The following is a 22,280-nucleotide window of genomic DNA, read 5'->3' on the forward strand; positions in this document are numbered from 1 at the left end:
TTCTGCTTTTAGGTTGTAAAGCAAGAAACTGTCATTAAAATGGTATATCCAATTACCAGCTCTCTAACAGTTTTACTTGGCATCCAGTTTGAATATTGCCCCGCAATTTAAGCACTCAATAAATCTCCTTGGATTCAGACAGCTTAATTATCCAGCTCCTTGTATAAAAGTTTGCTCCTGATAACTATAAACAGCTTTCTGAAACTCTGTAGCAGAAGATGAGCTATTATAAAACAAAACAAAACAAAACAAAACCCTTGTTTTTTAGGGTTTGGCAACAATATTCTGCTTTACCCCAAAATAATAAATTACAATACATGTAAGCAAGAAGAGATTAAAAGCCAGTCTGATATAAGTATGTAATTGTAATGGATCAGACTGGCTTCTGCAAATATAGATGAAATTCTTCCAAGGGTATCTGGGAACAACAACCTTAGCATAAATATTAGCAATCTGAGAATAACGCTACCTGGCTAGACTGCAAGTTCCTAACAAATCACAATGAATTCCAAGTATGGCTGAATGTGTGCCTGGAAAATGGAGCTTCATATCCCATACTGTGTAAAGTTCCCTAATTTGAATGCAATGCAGATAACTACCTAGTGTACAGATTAGCAATATAGAATATTAAATAATGAAGTTGCAATGACAAAAAAAAAGTGCTGGAACGACTGGCTGAGACTGAAGTCCTTCAATAATAGTATGCTTAAAGGACATGGAAGAAGATACACAAATTTTCTTATGCCTATCAATACAATAAATCAATTATATTCTGAATAAAATTACAATAAATTTAACCTCTGATCACTAAACATCTGTACTGCATGGAGAAGCTTCAAAAATTCAGAATATTGTAGGGCTTAAGGGAATATTGCCTGCCTATTCCAAACTCTAGCTGTTGTTTTGAAAACTTTACTAGACTTTTTATCGAAAATCATATTCAGAATTTATCTTTCATTTGTATTTCTTCAACTGAGTTTTCCTAGTAAAAGCTACATAAGAACTGCAATCAGCTTTAGCTTCTTCCTTCCATGTTGGTCTTAACATGGCCTAGGACATATTGAAAGATCAGGCACAGGAGGATCTTAAGTCAACATTGTGATTAAGAAGCATGCCTTGTTTAGAAATACTATAGTGGTGGAATTTAAAAGTACACTGGAATCCTCTGCCATGTACACATGATGAAGAAGCACTGCCTAAGGCATATGAATTGAATCAAACTATGTACAAATGAATAGCCACAGTCACATTAGTCATGGCTAGAAAGTTATCAAGACTTTTATGGACAATCTTGAAGGAGCAAAGAGAACGTTGATTAACTTTCCAGTTCAAGAAACCCTACGTTCCTCAGTATTAATCACAGAATAAGCTGCATATGATACTTTATTTGGTATCATGTCTGCTGATGTCAACCCTGTTCACATTTTAAAAGCAACAGATTCCTGATGTCTGAAGGAATCATTTAGCCTAAGTTCTTAACCCCAGAGGTCTTCTAATCAAGGCTGTCAAGAAAAAGACAAAATCAAGCTTTCAAAAATTTCCTGGAGACCAAAATAATGGCATTATCTGCCTCTCCTCCACTAAAAAGAACAAGAATATGATAATAAAGAGAATGCAAGAACTATTTTTTAAAGGATATGATTTAATTATGGGCTAACAATATGTGGATAAAATGGAAAATATAAGCATTAAAGTACAAGTATAAGTATAATCTTTATTGTCATTGTACTTAAATAAACAAAATTTGTTTTAACCTCACTGGTGCAAAATTATAACAGAAACGAAAAAAGAAAAAGAAAAAAAACTAGCATGTGCATGGAGTGATTGTGGTTATATTTAAAAGTCTCACAGCCCAAGGATAGAAACTATCTTTAAACCTGTTTGTTTGGCTGGCTATACTTTGATAAGGAACACTACTTAAAATAAAGTACATATTCAAATTAGGAAGAGTAATATTTCATGACAAAATTCTCTAGTAAAAACAGCATGCAAGTTTATTACATAAAAAACAGCTCTCTTCCTGATTCCTATTGTTCCATGCACTACATACTAAATTTTTACACCTTTAGGAAAGCTACTGTATAAAGCACAAATGCTAATTAAGATATGTATCCATATTAAAGAGTAAGGGATAAGCTAGTATGTTGATAACATATGACAATTATGACATAGTCTTATGAACAATCATGTTAGTGGGTGAATTAATTCAAAGTATAAGATGGCCAAAACAAGGCAGGGAAGAATGACTGGCAGTTCACAAAAACAGAAGAACTAAAAGAGGCAAACAAAATCCATGGTCAAAAACCAGCTAGAGCTGGGAAGAAGATGAAATAGAATAGAATAGAGTAGCATTCTTTATTGGCCAAGTGTGATTGGACACACAATGAATTTGCCTTTGGTGCATAGGCTCTCAGTGTACATAAAAGAGGAAAAAAGGAAAAAGAAAAAAATATATTCATCAAGAATCATAAGATACAACACTTAAGTGATAATCTTATGTTACTAATAAGCAATCAAATCATACTAGGAAACAAATAAAATAATATAAATTGTAAAAATACAAGCAACATGGTTATAGTCATAAGTGGGAAGAGAGAGGTACTAGGAAGGATGAGAAGAATCATAGTAATACAGTTTTAGTAAATAATTTGACAGTGTTATGGGAATTAGTTGTTTAGCAGAGTGATGGCATTCGGAGAAAAACTGTCCCTGTGTCAACTTCTTCTGGTGTGCAGTGACCTATAGCATCATTTTGAGGGTAGAAGTTGAAACAATTTATGTCCAGGATGTGAGGGGTCTGCAGATATTTCCTCAGCCCTCTTTTTGACTCGTGCAGTATACAGGTCCTCAATGGAAGGCAGATTGGTAGCAATTGTTTTTTCTGCAGTTCTAATTATCCGTTGAAGTCTGTGTCTGTCTTGTTTGGTTGCAAAATGTGAAGATTAAACTGATTATGAAGCCCTGGATCAGTTCTGACAAGCAAAAGAGCCAATTTTAAACAAAAAGGCCCACACAGGCTGAATACGAGACCATAGAATAAAGGAGATAGTCAGTTTCAGATTGTTGTAGGAAAAGACGACACTAAAACTTTACTCAACTAGGGTAAAAATAGGAGGTGGTGGTAAAAGTCCAAAATGAGTAGCACCAAATACTGAAACTGAAAGTACAGAAGGCAAACAGAGAATCAAGAGAGTGGAGAGATTTAAAGAATTAGGAGTTTGGTGGGATGGGGATTGCATTTATATATGTGAAGAGGATTTGAGATTTTGAGTATAGTGTTTCTCACCCTTGACAGCTTAGGATTCTTGGAGTTGATGTCCACACATCCTAAAGTGTCAATGTGAGAAATATTGTTCCAGGACATCACTAAGTGAACATGAGATAATCTTGTGATGCAGCTACTAAAAGGCTATTTTGGGATGTATGAACAAAAGCTGAGCATTCACAGGGAATAATTATCTCATACTCTCTGCCTTAGTTAGGCTCCACTTGGAATGCTGTGTCCAGTTCTGAACCCACAGTCTGGAGTAACTGGAACGAGGAAGCTACTAAGATGATGAGAGGTCTAAAATCCAAGCCCTATGGAGAACAGTTAAAGAAACTGAGTATGTTTAGCTAGGATTTTTTTATTCCAGTCTAAATACAAATATTATCTTCAGTCAAATACACATTTCAAATGACTCATTTCAACGATACATTGAAGATAATTTATGACATAAGTCAGCTTAACCACAACATCACTTCTCCTTTGAAGAAGCCACAAGAAAGAGCCAGCTGCGACTGATTCAAAAGAAAAATTGGCTAGTATAGGTTGCAAATGTTAAGCTACTGGCACCCTCTCAAAATTACCCATTAAGAGTTTTTCCTTCAGCAACAGGAATCAGATGGTGGCTCAGGTGTTTGTCAATGAAGGGTTTCTTCATTTTACTTCATTGAAGCACTGGAAACACATCAGTGGGGATCTAAACCTAGCACATTTCTTCTCTTTTACTTTGCAATATTCACTATGATTTTTTTGGTCCTATTTCCTCTGCAGATCAGGCCCTCTGCAGCTTCAGAAGAGGGGGTATTTCTGAAGTGGATTCATGAAAAAAATAAGCTGTTTTGTTCAGAAGATAAGGATCTATTAAAACATCTTAGCAATTGTCCCTACTCCAAAGTATAACCACAAAGAGAATCAACAAAACTATGCCCATCAATTCAATGTTATATAACTATAAAGGTAAAGATTCCCCTTGCATATACTTTATGTGCTAGTCATTCCCGATTCTAGGGGGCGATGCTCATCTCCATTTCAAAGCCGAAGAGCGAGCACTGGCAGAAGCTGGTGCAAGTAATGGGAGCTCACTCCATTACACGGAAGTAGGGATTCGAACTGCTGACTTTCTGATCGACAACCTCAGCATCTTAGCCACTGAGCCACCACATCCCTTACCTCTACAACTATATTGAATTGAAACTTCCATTACTGCTAATTGGCAAAGTTGGTGACGAATCTAAATAAATTGGATACTATGATTAACAGTGTGGAGAAGAAGAGAAACCAAGAAGAATGTTACCTGGGTCTGCTTCATTGCCCTTTCCATTCGACGAATACTTCCCTTCTCAAGTTTTGTTCGCAGAAGAAGAGCAGAGGTTTGGATTGCCCAGAACTTTGGTTGTGAGAGCAGATACTGAGAAAAAGGAAAGAAAAAAGTATTCATTTATTCATATTTTTAAAAAAAGAAAATATTTTTCAGTATAGTGCTACAGTTCTATTGTAACCTATTATTATTTTTGATAACTGGTTAAAGAATTGAAAGACCTATATCAATGTTATCAATTCAATTTACAGCAACATTACAATCATCAATTTGTATGAGGATGAGGAGGATGAACTGTCTACTATGCTAAAAATGTCATCAGTTTTTACACAAGGTTCCCTTATATAAATTACTAATAGAAAATTAGAACATTGGATTCCATGTATTTTTGACAAAAAAAAGCAGCAAACCAAATGTTCAAATAAATGTTTCAGAATTACACTGGTTTGGACCCAGCAGGATTCTATAGAAATGGAAAGGTTCCATACTCTCAACCTCAAGATTTTTGGTGAACTTCTTTTTACATGGCATCAAAGTCTTGATATAAAAGATCCAAACAGGAAAGGCAAGAAAAGCCACAATGCATAAGAGGCATTTGGTTCATACTTTTTGACATTCTAGCGATTTTCTCAAAAGCATTTTTAACTCTCCCATGAAATATGACTTTAAAATCTGACCGAGGAGAGATGGCTTGGTGTTTTTATTGACCGAGAACTATGATAGCTGCTGTATCATACAGAGATAAAAAACATTCAAATAAAACTCTATCCAATATTTATTGCATTCACTGAATTATAATATTATATCCTTCATCTAATATTTAAAACATTATAGCAATCAACAGTAGCCACAGACTGCATCCTTTCACATATCCTTTGCTAGTCTTATTCTGCTATATGCTTTATGATCAGAGTAAGTCTGGAGATGTGCACTATAATGTGCACTATATCTGATTGCCATGCCTAGGATACTGATGGATGGAACAGAAAAGTCTTAAAACATTATTTCAAACTTTTCAGCTTTTTAAAAAGGGAAAATATATGATCATGTATCTAGACTGGTTAGGCCTTCTAATAGACTTTGTAAGAGGAAAAGTAGTATTAATCTAGACAGCAGGATGGCAGCCAAGTTAACATATCAAGTAGAGGCAGAGGCATCTATTAAGGAATAAGAGAAGATTATTATGAATTATTTCATTTGGGAAACAAATTCTATTAATCTTAACATGCATCTGTACTGGAGAAGAATTTACTAGCCAAAACCATCAATCACAAAGAAGCTAATCCTACAAGCTCCAGTTTGCCTTGTTTCTCAAACAATTTATTAATACTAGGAAAGATATTCTGTATCTTAAACTTTGTAGAATCCCAGCAGGCATTCTGGGATGTCCAAGTTCTCTACCACTTCCAGATTCAAAGTAGATCAAGACTTCCCAGCTTTTATCAAAACAATGGTGATCTGGAATTGAGGAAATAGGTATCGATTCTGTGATGCAACTAGCGGATTTTGGAATCTAAACTCAATGGATGTATCTTCAGTCCAACTTTAATAACTTTATACTGTATTTGGAATTAAGCACTTTTTAAAAAGAAAAATAAGAGTTTTTAAAATAGACCAACTTTTATACGTCATAAATGTTCTGCTTCTTTATCTCTTTCTCTCGGTTAAACAGAAAGGATTGTGCGCTGGACCATAGAGTGCTCTCAACAATCCATGTATCAATGGCTTGTTTGTTGCTGCCTGCTGCTCTCTGGTGGTCAAGATGAATCCAGGGATTTAACTGAAGTTGCACCATTGCATCATCCTATCATGGCTGTATGACTTTCTACCAACTTTTAAGACTTCCAGCAGTGCTTATCTTCTTCAGCTAAATATTTAAATGCTTTGCAGACTAAACCAGAAAACATAACTGGAATTCTGAGAGCAGGCTTTGGCTTCATTCACAAAATGGTAGCCATAGTTGCTATGAGCAGTCACTAAACACTTGATCAAAAGACAAACAAATAGGAGAGCTCTCCATATCCCAGGATATTTCCTACTTCCCTAGTCCTTTTATTTGGCCCTGAGCGAGTTGTCGTTCTTCTAAATTATCTAAGGAACATTTATAATTGGATAGTATATATAATACTGAAAAACATACACACACTTCTACTTTATCTATCGTTAGGTTAGAGTAAACTATTTTTTTAAATTTAATTTACATCATTGAACAAGTCACATGTAAGAGCTTTGGAAATAAACATTAAGAAAGATATGGCAATTTGGTATTTCCACTAACTATACAGATTTTATATATTCCACAAAAATGAGTGCAGTAATTGCCGTTGGTCAAACGTATATGTCTTCTGAGCTATTTTATGAGTACATAGCAATATACTATTTCATAAGATACATTTGGAAATAAAGTAGAATGGAATGAATATTAAATACTGTAATTTTGGCTTTTGTATTATTAACATAATCTAAGCTCCATTCAGCACTGATGATGTTGCCTAGTTTAGGTAATGAAGCATCTGCAATAAAATAACCAACCTCAGAGAGCACCCAGGACCCTCATATCAATCGATTTTCCTTTATTGGTTCCATTTAGATAGTTAACGGAAATATGATAGTACCATGGAGAAAAAATATAATTAGCCATAGTTCTGACTTCTTCAAGATTGAGACAATTTAACTAAATTAAGTCACCTAAGGTCCATGTTTTTAGGGACGAAATGACTCAGTGGCTAAGACACTGAGCTTGTCAATCAGAAAGGTCGGCAGTTTGGTGGTTCGAATCCCTAGCACTGCGTAATGGAATGACCTCCTGTTACTTGTCCCAGCTTCTGCCAACCTAGCAGTTCTAAAGGATGTAAAAATGCAAGTAGAAAAATAGGAACCATCTTTGGTGGTAAGGTAACAGCATTCTGTGTGCCTTCAGCATTTAGTCATGCCGGCCACATGAACATGGAGACATCTTCGGACAGCGCTGGCTCTTCGGCTTTGAAACAGAGATGAGCACTGCCTCCTAGAGTCGGGAACGACTAGCATGTATGTGCGAGGAGAACCTTTGCCTTTAAGGTCCATGTTTATTAGAAAATATTACAGATGCAATGTTATCATTTTTCGAACTAAGGATTATAAATTAGAGCAGTGAGTTCTCCTAGAATGCAAGATTTTTGTAGTGTAGCAGGGCAAGTCTTAATGATATCAGTGCTGGAAGAAAAAGGGCATTTTTCAATCTTATTTCCCCACCCCCACCCCCCGGGACAAAATGCTACTAACATCCAATCTGACTATGCTACTATTTCTACCTCTGAAGCCATGCTCCTGTACTATTGAAACAGCTTTTTTATACAGCAGGAGCAGTGTGCAATTTGCTACAACTAGCCTGTTCGATGCTAAAAAGCAAACTCAAGCTAAGTCTCCAGACTAATCTGCACAAAGGGACAGTTTAATTAGAAACAGTGCTTTTCCAGATTTTGCTTTATCTAATCTTATAGCCACTGTGCCAGACTTCTAACATTACATCATTAAAAATAAATCATAAGAATTGCCTCACTGGATTAGACTTGAGTCTTGCTATTCCAGGACTACAAAAAAAATGTTCAAGAACTTTTTAAAAAATATCTGCATCTATATAGATAGAAAATACATTTTCTAATATTTTCAGATTAGCAACTTTTTTTAAAGCATTTTTTTTCAGCAAACGGTTCCATTTGTAAATTTATCCAAATGAAAATTATCTGTACATAAAGGTTTCCTGAATGTATGGCTGATAAACATAGACTTGAACTCATTTATTCACTACATTCAGTTCCATGTATCTGTGGGTTTTGACCAGATGTTTTGAGCACATTTTGCCACATTTCAAAATATACAGATCTGATACTGATCCCACTCAATTTCCCAGTGACCTGCCACTTTCTTACCCTATATGGTCATCCTCTCCCTGTCTGTTACTCCCTCCAGTGTGAAGATGAGAAAGCACATAGTTAGGGCTCAGTATATCCAATCAATCTCTAAGCATTCTGCAACTGTCTTAAGAAATAATGATCAAGCTGAGGATATGTTCTCAGGGAGGGCTCTGCTAAGTAAAATGGCACATTTGTGAAAACTATTATCCCTGTGTGAGACATATTGCCTTGTGGTGATGGTCCAGTTATCCACTGCATGATATTACAGAATTAAGAAATCTGCTCTCCAGTCTGTACAGAAACAAAACCCAATCTCTCTGCAAGTGTGAGAATCTCAAGATAATTTTCCATTCACGCAACCAAAGGTGGTATTCTACCGGTTCGGACCGAATCGCCCAAACTGGTAGCGGAAATTGTGGGTGACTCCGCCCACCCCGCCCAGTTCTATGGCATGCCATTTAGGCCATTTGTTTTGCCAAAAATGCATGCCCGGAAGCTTCTGCACATGCGTGGAAGTGTCAAAATGTGGCAAGCGCGCTCACATTTGCAAACTGGTAGGGAAGGTAAGTGCCTACCACCCCACCCCACCCCCACCTGAATTGGGTGGAAAAGACTCAAACTCCAAGGAATGTACCATCGAGTAGAACCATAATTTGTAAGAAAGGGCCATGGCTTGATGGAGTGACAGAAGGAGCTGAGTGTACTTGCAAATTCTGATTTCACAGACTCAAGAACTGAGATAGCCTATTAGCAGGCAAAAACATATTTCACTGTTTCCATATTCTTTTATTTTGAGCCACTATTTTTGGATCTCCAGATATTCCAGTTGTATAGGATGTACTAGAAGTGCTTCGACCACAGTTCTGTATTTTCATTTGTTTCTTTCATGGGTGCAACATATAGCCAATAGGTTCTGAAAAGTATACACAGTGCCATTGTATAAAAACAGAAGATTCCTATAAAGTGGTATGTGGTAAAATGGTAAATTACAGACTATTTTCAAAATTAGTAGCCAAAAATCTATAAGATATACCCAAAAGGGTTCAGGAAGCAAAATTGTTGTTTCCATATGCGTAGTTGAATAATTAATTGACTATACTTGTGTATAGATTTTCAAAAATGTGGATCCTTGGGAAAAAAAACTTCCTAATTGAACCCATGCAGAAGAATGACAAATGATTAGAACTAAACAAAATTTGCCTTCTGACTAGTTAGCACCTGTATATTTGCAGTCCCAGCGGAGATCTGAATCTTGTTTGTTGCTTCTGATTTTAATCAAATGTGCCAAATGTCACTTTATTTAAAAGATTATTGGACTTTCTTGTTTTTTTTTCTTTGAAAATATTTTGTTTCTCATCCAAGAAGCCTCTTCAGAATTTACATCCTTTGCCGCCTTTCTTGTCATTAGCATTCTGAAGGTTGACCATTGGACTCTCAAGTTAGCTTTCTGAGTCGCTGAGGTCACTTGAAGGTTATCTGTACCCTTAGGGCCACCTGAATCAAAGTGCAAATGGGTGTGAAACTTCTTGGGATAGTGTTATATACAGGAGAGATAGTGCTTTAACAACCTCCCCCCTATTGAAGTTTAACAAAGATGGCTTCTTTGACTCCTCTTTCGAACCAGTGACCCTCTTTGTCCAGAATGTGAACTTCGCTGTCTTCAAAAAAATGACTTTTGTCTTTCAGTTGCAGATGACTACTGAATTTAATGGATTTGTTCTCCCGTGCCGTACCATGCGTTTGTGAAGTGGTTGTTTTGCTTCCCCAATGTACAGTTCTACATATGTCTCTCTGCGTTGCACTTTACTTCACATTGGTCAGTTTATATCTGGAGCTTTATGTTTGCGGGTGGACAAGCTTCTGCCTTAATGTACACCTAGCTTTAAAGTTTGAATGTATGTTTGTTGACTGAAAATCCTCTGAGATTTTCAGATATTTCTACAATGTATAGAATGACAAGGTTGCTTTGTTTGTTGTTTTCTTCTTCGTCCACAATGGAGCAGCTCCTGATGGATCTTTTTCCAGATTTGTTGAAGGCTCAGTTGGGATAGCCATAAATTCTGAGGGCTTCCTTGATGTGTTTTAGTTCTTTTTATTTTTGCTCTTTGCTGGTAGGCAAACCTTCAGCCCAGTGGTGGAAGGTTCTGATCACTCCCATTTTGTGCTCAAGTGAGTGGTAAGAAATATAAATACTGATTTGTATGTGGGGGTTTTCTCTTTTAATCTTATGGGAATACAAACAAACCCAAGCCTTCTGTGATGGCTTTCTATTGCTACCATTTTTAAATGCCCATGGGCAAGCCATGTGGGCTAACCTATATGCATCTTAAGTTTATGTTAGCCAAGTATTTTTCATTATAATTCACTGCCTAAGTATGTGGTTCTTCCCACACCACATACATAGAATATGTCACTCCAACACAGGAACGTTTTGAAATGATACTGAATTCCTTCTAGTTCATAAGTAGATAGATCCCTTTGTTCTTATGTACAGATTGTACAGATTCATTATTCAGTTCACTATGTAAAACAACGAGGGAGAAGGCAATGGCCTTCTGTACTGTTGCAAAGAAAACTCAACGGAGGTGGCCATGAACTCTGTAGCTCAACTGAAGAGAAACTTTATTACTGTTACCTCTTAACAATCTTTGAAATAATCATTGCTTATTTCAATAATCACTAAGAGGTTTTCTTTCAAGGATTTCTAAAATCCTTCCTAGGCAGCCAGACCCATACCCAGTTTCTGGGCATTGACAGAAGCTAAAGAGCCACTGCACATATTTTTATTTTATTTCTCAGCTAACTAGTATAGAAACTAGACTATTAAGAATGAACAGATATGACCAGTTTTCAACACTTACTTATCTATTTAATCAAATATTTACTTAATCAAAAGGGATATTCAATTAGCCTTTTTTACATAAAAAAGAGCCTGCTTTACTATGTCGCTTTAAAATGGTTTTAAATAATGAATTGAGTATAAAACAGGACTTTCCCTTTTCACTTCAACTGGAAGAGAGCCATGCTGTTCACATATACCTTATTCCAAACGTATCATTTATTCTGTGTGGTGCTGAAAACTGTTTCAATTGTGTTTGATTGAAACACTGTCCTTAGACTCAATTAGGTGTTTAGCTTGGACCAAGTCCTAAAACCAGGCATGTATATAACATTCCATACCACATAATAATACATTAGTACATATTTCTGAGCACCTCATCTCAACTTCCATAAATCAGGAATTTGGAATATTATGAAAAGGGCTTAGTTTCTCAGTGTCAGTGTTCAGGGAATTTCAGATAATAGCTGGCAGCACAGCAACAATGTCTGGTTCAAGTACTAATGTAAGATTTAGTCCTTCGTGAATTTACTGATAAAATAATGAAGCTATGGATTTAGAAAGAAAATGTTATCATATTTAAACTATTAAAATTAAGTGGTATTTTCTGAAATATAGACAGAAGGTTCTCGTGTGTCTTGCAGTGGGAAATTCTACACACATATGCATGTCAAGGAAATGAGCCATATTTCATGTTTCAACCTCTATTTGTAAACTTTTCGTGCAAGCCATATCTCCTCCTTTCATTTACAATTATTTATCATAATTTTATCCCATTCTCTCATCAAAGGGGGACTTGCATGATAGGAACCACTTAGTTTCTAATAGGGGGAAAGTGCCAGTTTATTTAAAAGGGTGGGAGACGTATTTGAGATAAGCTGGCAGTAGTACCTAAGGAAATCGTGAGACCAAGAGGGAGATCATGGGGAAAAACAAAGGCATTTTAGGCCTTCCTAGCTATACTTGTCTTATTTAAGTTCTGGGCAGGTTACAAATGAAATCTGTTTTCTAAGAATAACTCTAGAGGCATTCTTAACATCCAGTCTGCAATTACGATTTATAACGTGCTAGTTTCCATATAAGTGTTTTTTTATTGTGAAAAGTAAAGTTTCCCTTTAACTCAAGCATTGCTTCTGGTGAATCCATATTTACATCATTGTAGTTTTCTTGGTTACAACACATAAATACTAAATTCTATAAATTTAATATTTATAGGGTCTATAAATTCAGTGGAAAGCACTTTCTTCCTTAGTAAGGCACGAACTGAATACAATGACTACTTCCACACAAAACACATACTCCTTACTCTATAACTCTAATGTTTTGCAGGTTACTGTGACCTACATATAAGAGATGCTAGTTTCCAAGCCAATAGCAGTGGAATTTTCATAGGAAATTTGGGGCTTTTCAGGAAACTGCTAAGAATAGCCCTCAAACAAAGCATAAAAATGTCACTATTTAAATCTAATTTCTTACTAGACCTTTGGGGCTTTAGACTTCCTAATATAACTATAGCTCTGTTTAGTCTTCTCATCACTACCACAACAATCTATTAAATTCAAATAGTACCTGGATATTATTCTTCCAACACCAATTTCAAGAGAATGAAGTCTTTTCTTCCCACCCCCCCAAAAGTGTGAAGCTAAAAATGCCTGCGTTTATAGTATTTTACAAACTATCCATAACCAACAGAGTTTTTCTGACATAAAGCAAGTTTTATCTTTCCATTTTCATAGCTTCTATCACTAAGACTTAACAATGACTTGATGGCCCATAATCAATTAATTCCTTACCTAGCATATCCTGTTTTCCCCACATTTGACATTTTCTTCTCTAGTATTAGAAGGATTAGAAATGTGTGCAATAATAGAAATTCAAGCTAATAACCTTTCTCTTCCTTTGTTTGCTTACATTTATGATAAAGTCCTTAATTTTAATTTTGCGCTAATTATTCCCCATGCTGAATGCAGTCATTCTCCACACGCTGAAGTATAATACACAAATCTGCTATTTCACACAATGGCTCCAGCAAAATATTCCTTGTTTCAGTGATTCATAGTTATAATACAGATAAAGGAATTAAAGATGAAGTTAGGAAGATATATTGATACATTGTGGACCCATCATCACATTCATTTGTCAGTTTAAAAAGAAATCTCAATATGAAGAAATTATTCCGTTGGATGAACTCTATGTACATTTTGCTAGATTACTGAAATAATTGACTATTTGATGGATGATAGACCACCAATGGTAATTTGGTAAAATAATAAATTTGCGACTCAGTCTCACATATCCCAGTGAGATGTCAATTTTCAAGACAGGACATATAAGCTTATAGTTTCACAGCAGGCTAGGTAAACTAAGATGAAACATTGAAAAACAGACATGTTATAGAACAAACTGTTTCAGTATTCTAATATCATATGCCAGATCAAACACCAATCTGTTGTAATCCTGCTTTTGTGCCATAAAAAACTCAGTCCTCATGACCAAATGACTCACAGAAGATACAGCTGGCCAAAGACAAGCAAGGGAGACAATCTTTTTGGGCACTCACCACCCAGTTGTTAACAAGGCTGCCAGAAAAAATAGCACTGAGATGAGGGGAAAAAAGAGGGAGGAAACTAAAAGTTTCATCTGAGGAACTCTTATTTCACATACCAAAACGTTCTACTGCTAAGTCTGTAAAGTATAAAACTACTCCCCCCTTTTTTATTTTTTACTGGCACAGCATATAGAACAAAATATAACAAAGATGAAGGAAATAAAGCATAAGCCAACAGAACACAAAGATGATAAATAAGGTTCACCGGTCCCTCCTTCATAAAATTTACTATAATTGAACACTTTATATTAATAATCCATATTACATCAATTTACAGGGAATAGATTGTTAGATTTTCTGAATAACTTTTAATTCAGGGTACCTTGACATGATTGTAAAGTACACAAAGAAATATAATAATATATACTTTATCTTGCTGACCTAGAAGAATTGGCTAATTCACATCTGAATTTATTGCAAAAGAACTTCCACAGATTTTTTTATTTTAAATAGTATTAATAACTTTAATATCTCCTTTTAATTGAGCTTGATTCGTGGACATATAATTTTCTCTGCAAGAATACAAAAATTATTGCCATCATCTTTTTTTAGCAACTATCTTACTTGTCTACAGATTGGTATTTCCTAGTCATGTCCTGCTTAAGGAATAACAAAGTTCAATTTTTTTATTTTATATAAAATTTGATTTTTCAAAATCAAGCCAAGTCGCCTAGATGCTTACTACTTAGGCAAAATATTTATGTCAGGGTAAATAAAATGCTTATGTAAGCTCTTTCATGACAGCACTAAAAACTAATTTGTTCATGGTTCTTTGGAGTCAACCCTAAACCATTTTCCTTCTATCTTGCCTATAATAAATAATTCAAGCTTCAAAGCCAGAGCCACAGGGGAAATTATGAGATGTGTTAGTTCAGATGAGGTGCAGAGGTGAGAAAAAGGATGAAATGACCTTTCTCCTTTCTTTTATGCCAACATGTTCTGAGCACTTATAAGAAATAAGGATAAACAAGAGTGAAATGCAGAGCATGCTTCACCATCTGGTTCACCTTCAAACCAGACAGTATTTTTTCATTTTTGACAGTACGCTACTTCCTTGATCAAATAAATCCCGTTTTCCCTATTTTGTATTGTTTTCTTACTATCCTCCAAACAAATGGAGGAAAGCAGTAAAAGATGAACAGAAACATTATTTCAATGCAGGATGATTACATGTTCCTTCTGTAGCTTGGAAATATTTGAGGAGCAAATATTTGCAACTTATGACACAGAGAATTTATCCAAAAATAACAGCTTTCATCCCTCTTCTATAATCTAATGCTTTAGAAACTGCAGAAAAGGCTAATATTAATTATTAATTAATCTGTGTTTTTGCATTTTCACATAGCCGCTTTAAGCTAACCCCTTTATTATCTCAGAGGTTCCCAAAGCAAGCTATTTTTGAAGTGCAGGGCAACTACAAAAGCAGCTGTGATGGTGATAGTGGTATTCTAGTGTTGTCAAAAGTCAATCTGTTAAGTCTGTCCTTGAATATGCCTTATATTGGTTTTAAACTGTGGCCAAAGGAAGAACTCTGTACAGTCCAAGAATTTGTACTCAGAATTCTTCAGAAAATCTGAGTCAGGTAAGTGAACTGTGCTTCTGGAGCTATAATCCAAAATATCTGTAAAGCAGAGTTGGGGAAAGATTACTCTTAAACATGAACGTAATTCTAGAAAGTCTCCATTGAGAAATTTTACTATTAAGAGCTATGGCGGCGCAGTGATTAGAATGCAGTACTGCAGGCTATTTCTGCTGACTGCCAGTTGCCAGCAATCCTGCAATTTGATCTCACAGGCTCAAGATTGACTTCCATCCTTCTGATGTCGGTAAAATGAGGGGCCAGATTGCTGGGGGCAATATGCTGACTCTGTAAACCACTTAGAGAGGGCTGTAAATCTTGGTGGAGTGGTATATAAGCTATTGCTATTAACTGAGACTGTTTGTGTACAATTGAAGCAGGAAATGGGTATATAGATAGTGCTCAGTTAATGACAGTAATAGGGATTGGAATTTGGAACTAAGCAATGCAGTTACAAAATGTGATAACACATGACTGTTACTGAGCGAGGATCTGCATTGTTAAACGAGTTCCAGATGCATTGGAAGTAGGCCAGGTGCCTTGGAAGTAGGCCAGCAGGCAGTCAGATAAACCAGAATGCATGAGTACAACAGAGGTGGCTGATGCCAGGCAGGGAGGTATGCGAACAACTTATTGTAATGACTTGCAACCTTTTCTGGCTTCCCCATTGACTTTTCTTGTGTGAACCTAGTAGGGAAAGTTGCAAAAGTCATATCACTGTGGGATACTGCAATCAAGATAAATGTAAGCCAATTGTCTAGTGCCCAAATTGCAATCACATGATTATAGGAGTGTTGCGACAGCCAAAACGTTTGAGGACCAGTCATAAGTCTCCTTTTTCAGTGCTGTCACAACTTGCTGAATGAATGGTCCATTTTTTAAAAACCATTTAAAAAAGAAAAAAAAAGAAAACGGATTTAATTTTTTTAGAATGTTATAGTTCTGCTGAGGTTTTTGATTGCTTTAAGTCACCAAGAACATCTATAGAGACATCACAGATGATGCAAATATTTTAAACAAGTCCAAATTACATAATACCCTGAAAATATGTAAGAGCCTATTTTCAAGTGAAGGCATTCAACACATTACCACAAATGCATATTTTAAAACGCAGTGGATCCCCCAAAATACACTACACTCCTTGATCAGGAATTTCTGAGATAAAAGATGACTATTAGGACTCTGACCTAAAATGCCAGTGCTAAGATTACTTTGAAGTATTGAGAAATGTCTCCTTTCTTGAGAATAACTATATTTTAGCAGATATCTGATGAATGTATGACAACCATCTAACCAGCCTGCAGATTTAAGAATCCACATGTAGGCTGAGAAGATGCCTGCTCACACATACACATAATAATATGTTGATAGAGGAGAGGAGGTCAAACATGGTATTAACTTCATTGACCAATACTCCTTCCATATTTTGGGGTTTTTTTTTTGTATAAACCAAGCAAATAACAATTTAAAAATGTTGAAGACGCTCTTGACAAAAAGTTACCTCAGGGCTTGAAATGTTAACTCTACTTTTGCGGCTGAGACAAATGTTCAGAATTGCATTAAGAATTAGAATATTCACTCAAAGCTATGACACTTTAAAACTATTTTCTCTAATTTTTATCATAAAACACATTTAAATAATAAATATTCAGTATTAAACCTATCAATGAATATTATGGCCCACTCTTAGCAACTTGTAAACCATGCATATCTAAAACTTTGGAAATGAAGCAGTTCCAGTGACACTACTGTACAATACTATTTTATTAAATCAGCCACTAGATGGCAGACTAAACGCTTCTACTTGCTTCCTTTATAGTCTATTTGCCCAACACAAAAGATGAATGACTTCAAGGAAATCTAGATCAAGTGGCAGAACATACTTCAAAGCTGCCCTACAGCCACTAAATGCACATAGTGATTATAGTTCTTCCCTGCTGAATGTCCCAATAAAGGTAAAGGTTCCCCTCGCACATATGTGCTAGTATTTTCTGACTCTAGTGCTCATCTCTGTTTCAAAGCCGAAGAGCCAGCGCTGTCTGAAGACTTCCCCGTAGTCATGTGGCCAGCATGACTAAATGTTGAAGGCGCACAGAACACTGTTACCTTCCCACCAAAGGTGGTTTCTACTTTTCTACTTGCATTTTTACATGCTTATGAACTGCTAGGTTGGCAGAAGCTGGGACAAGTAACAGGAGCTCACTTCATTATGTGGCACTAGGGATTTGAACCACCAAACTGCCAACCTTTCTGATCGAGAAGCTCAGCGTCTTAGCCACTGCGTACCTGAATGTCCCAATATCAGTGTTCAAATCTAAAAGACTTGAGGTACCAAATTCAACCAAGTCTTCATAAATCCAGATTCTTAATCAGGCCTTCTTAGTACTATAAGGAGAAATATATCTTGGGAAGAATGGATTCATGTGTTCTGGGGATGGTCTTGGTTGTATCTCCTGAAGTAACAAGGTGCAGAGCTAAGGTGGTTATAGAGCAGCTACTTGTCAGCTGAGTTCCATATGATATTTTCTTTGTCTTATCTATTTTGCAAATAATCTACCTACACATCCTGGAGTAATAAAAGGATATCAAGAGAATAACTAGAAATTCTGGAGAGAGAAATTCCTGACTCAGCAATTCTTCAAAAAAATTAAATCCATCTTCCCTGGTCTCCTGCTCCCCATTATCTTAGACTTCAACCTCCATCTGGAAATAATGTAGCCAGGGAAGCCTGCTCTACGTAATTCTGGATTTCAGTCATGAAAATAAACCATTTTTTAACAGAGAATTATGGAAAATGAGGATAGTCCTCATCGTAAGTTACGACTGTCCACTTAGAGACCGTTCAAAATTACAATGGACACCTCAAAAGGAACTTACAATCCAATTTTGAATATCCGATGGCTGCACACACACACAGTCATGTGATCGCATTTTGGGTGCCTGGAAACCAGCTCATCTTTACAGCCATTTGCAATATCCTGAGGTTGCATGACTATGATTTTTGACATTTTTTGCTGGATTCCGGTATTCATTTCCAGTTTCCAGCAAAAATCATCCAATGAATAAAACAGATTCATTTAACACTCACCAAGTTCGCTTCACTTAATGACTGCTGCATTCACTTAACAACTATCAGAAAAAAGTTATAAAACCATTTAATGACCACAACACTTAATTGCAGGCTCAATTATTGTTGTTAAGTTAAGAACTACCTGTCATGGATTCTAACATATTAGTGTATTAATAAATATTTACATTCTATTAATATTTTGTTATTTTCTGGGAAACCAAAAAACTTGAAACGAGCCATAAAATTTGTATCATCCAACAACTGCCTCATAACACTTATAAAATGGATTTGGAACAGTGGTGGGTTGCCAATTTTTTTATTACCAGTTGGGGGGGGCACATGATGCATCTGCGCTGGGTGGGTGGGCAGAGCCTCCTGCCGCCGGTACTACTGGTTTGCCCAATCTGGGCGGAACTGGGAGCAATCCGCCTCTGATCTGGAAGCATGTCAAAGTGATCCAAGGAAACACTTTGTGAAGGCATGGACTATATTTTACTGACCAGAACAGTTTTAATTCAGCAGTTGTTGATCAATCCCTATTGTTGATCATAATTTGTACTCTTGATCAGCAGGGATTCAAGGGCTGAACTACAGTAATTTATTCAAAACAATTTTATGTGAAGACAATTACCGAATCATAAAATTATGGTTTCATAGTCAATACAGTAGAAATGCAGCTTGAAACGCTTTCAGTATTCAACCATTATTCTTACTTTCCCATTTTTTATTCTCATACAATATTCAACTCTTTGCCCCACAGTCCATTTTATTACTTTAGATAACCTTCAATGCGCCAAGCAACCTGTTTCCATCTGGGTAATCCATAACAAATTGCAAAGCACAAAAAGTTGTTTGTATAAGATAGTGGATAACAATACCACTATTTCACTTAAAGTCAGCTTAAACCAGTTTAATGAAATACATGCAGCAGAAATATAGGCATTTATGGCAGTAACACAATTTAAGTTCTAACAAAAAGATCAAATAGAAGCATTTTTTGATTATATATGTTGGGGAGGCTGTTTATACTATTCTAGTCACTAAATCTCAAAAAGAGTATTTGGATTGATACAGAAAATTGTATCGCACGACATTATGAATGAAGCAACTCTTGCTATGAAGACAGATGGGGGCACAACTGAAGCATGTGAAATTATATGGCAGGTTTAGGACAAATTAAATCTATCAAATGTCTATATAGAATATAGCAGACATGTGGAGTGTGTTACTGTAAGATTTCCTGAGACCAAAAAGGGAGCAAGACAAATTTATATCAATATATTATCTCTAGGAATCAAGGTCTCTTAACTTCTTAATATTAACCTCTTAATATTAATTGCTAGAAAATATGAATGGAAGGGAGATAGCACACTTATGTCCTGTCTATGGACTTTCTATTGGTACCTGGATAAGAATCAGAAAATGGATTAGGTAGGTCTCTGCTTCTATCTATATAATATTGCCCATGTACATAGAAGCTCCTTCTCTGAGAACAGCAAGCAAGTCAACATGTGATCCATTCAATAAACACATGAAAACATTTTTAGAAGTAAAAAAACTGGTCAGTTACTTACTGATGTAAAAGCAAGAAGCTCCTCTTCTGTAAGTTTATGGACAGGATTGTTTTTCTGAAAGTCTATACTGTAAAAAAAAAGAATACATTTTTATTCATGTAGCTTTCTTTTTATATATATATATATAGCCTGAGCCTGAAGATGCGAGTGAGACCTCGCTAAAACGTTGCCAAGACAATCTCAATCTTACACGGGAAAGGACCCGAATACAACAAGACCAGCATATCTAAACCTGTGAAAATCTACTAATATACATACATACACACACACACACACACACACACACACACACACACACACACATTATTAAATGTTTACATCAATTCATCTTACCATCAACTCCCAAAAACAATTATTGGCTCTTCTACTATCCCTAACTTCAATATTTTTTTATATAAAGTTTTTTATTTTTTCATTTTCATAACATATAACCACATGTATACTATTACATAGCCACATCATATTATATTATTAAATGTTTACATCAATTTGTCTTACCATCAACTCCCAAAAACAATTAAACAATTATTGGCTCTTCTGCCCTTCATACAACCTTTTTGTACCTTATCCATCATTTTCTTCTCCCTCTGTCCTCCTCCTCCCTACCTCCTTTCTTCCCCCTGTCGTCCTTCTTTACTTCCCCTTCCTCTCTCCTTCTCCTCTCTCCCCTTTCCACTCCTTCTTTCTTTCCTTCTCTTCCCCACCCCCACCCCCGCCCTCTCTCCTATCTCTCTTTTCTTCCCTTACCTCTCTCCTCTACTTCACACTCTTCATCTCATTTACTTGGTGTATTTCAGCTTCTGAGCAAGCTCCATTTTATGTTGATGGTATTTATAATTCCTTTTCAATATACATATTTAATTTTAACATATATCTTCCTCCTTCCTTTTTTAAAAAGGGAGGAAAAGTATACATATAGTCACTGTGCTTTTAAACTCCACCCCCAGCCTAGTTTTGGCCACGATGGACAACTGAGATGTACAATTGTTCATTACAATTCCCTTAATCTACTATATAGAATAACAAGCAGTACACATCTCACTTTGTTCATTATCACTTTGTCCATATTTCACATATAGCAATAGCATATTTTAACCCATGCTTCGTTGTCCTTCCATTGTCATAGTCAATCAATTAGCAACTCAATTTAATTATCATGTAAAATAAGCGCAAATCTCTGCTTTACAATCTCCCCATATCAGTTTCATATTTGTCCATCTTCCATATATTTTAACCTTTATTTAATTATCTTTCCATTATCATATTCAATCAGTTAGCAACTCAATTTTATTGTCATATTTAGGAGTAAACCCCTTATCTCAGCTTTATGTTTTCCTATATAACAATTTCAAGTTGTTTGATTTTTTGCTAGTAAGTCTTTTGTCCCACTTCTCTATTCCTGTCTTCTCCCTTTTCTTTGTTTTGACACGTCCATCCTCTTCAATATTCCCCAAGCCACCGTCAAAGAAATCTTTTATATTTCCATTTGTTGGGGCGTAACCTCCTTCTTCAGTTTTCCTTATGCCACTGTCACCCTCCGAAACATCTTTTGTCTGCCTTTATTTCCTTTTGTTGAGGACACACACCTCCTTTTCAATTTTCCCTGTACCACTGCCAAACCTAATGGAGTTTTTTTTCCTGCTTTTTATTTTCCACTGTTTCCACCTCTTCATTATCCTTCCTCCCTTCTTCCTTCCCTTCTTCTTTAAATACCTGCTTCTCTGAATTCAGAATTCTATTTAAGCTTGATTTTAATGATTTATGTATATTTTTTATAATTTCACGTAGTTCTTCAAATTCCCACCTTTCCATCATGTCCAGTTCCAAAGTTACAGTTAATTATACAGTTCTTATTTCAGAGTTCTAGTCCACCTTAAATTTATCTAATTCAGCTGCTGTGGAGAAGAGCGACAGGAGCCATCTTGGTCTTTTGTTCTTCCTTAATGTCTAGTTCCAAATTTCAGTTAGTTATACAGATCTTATTTCGAAAGTTCTGGACCACTTTAAATTTAGCTAATTCAACTAATGTGAAAACGGAAGAGAAGCTGGAGCCACCTTAATCTTTTGCAGAAAAGAAAAAGAAAAAAACTTCGTATTTTCCCACTTCTTGATTTTGTTATTATTTTTTCCC

General features: G+C 35.9%; 1 protein-coding gene across 1 annotated transcript in view; it reads right to left on the minus strand.

The window, feature by feature from the left end:
• Positions 1-22,280, minus strand: part of TTC27 (tetratricopeptide repeat domain 27) — a 93,129-nt gene that overhangs the window by 43,939 nt on the left and 26,910 nt on the right. The window contains exons 9-10 of the mRNA XM_014058983.2: positions 20,150-20,216; positions 4,560-4,673 (exon numbers count right to left, since the gene is read on the minus strand). Of these exons, the coding sequence (XP_013914458.2) occupies positions 4,560-4,673; positions 20,150-20,216 (181 nt within the window). The remainder of the gene's footprint in view (positions 1-4,559; positions 4,674-20,149; positions 20,217-22,280) is intronic.

This window comes from Thamnophis sirtalis, unplaced genomic scaffold, assembly GCF_051295495.1.
Source record: "Thamnophis sirtalis isolate CommonGarterSnake01/CBP01778 unplaced genomic scaffold, rThaSir2_p1.2 scaffold_6, whole genome shotgun sequence".
Lineage (NCBI taxonomy): Eukaryota > Metazoa > Chordata > Lepidosauria > Squamata > Natricidae > Thamnophis > Thamnophis sirtalis.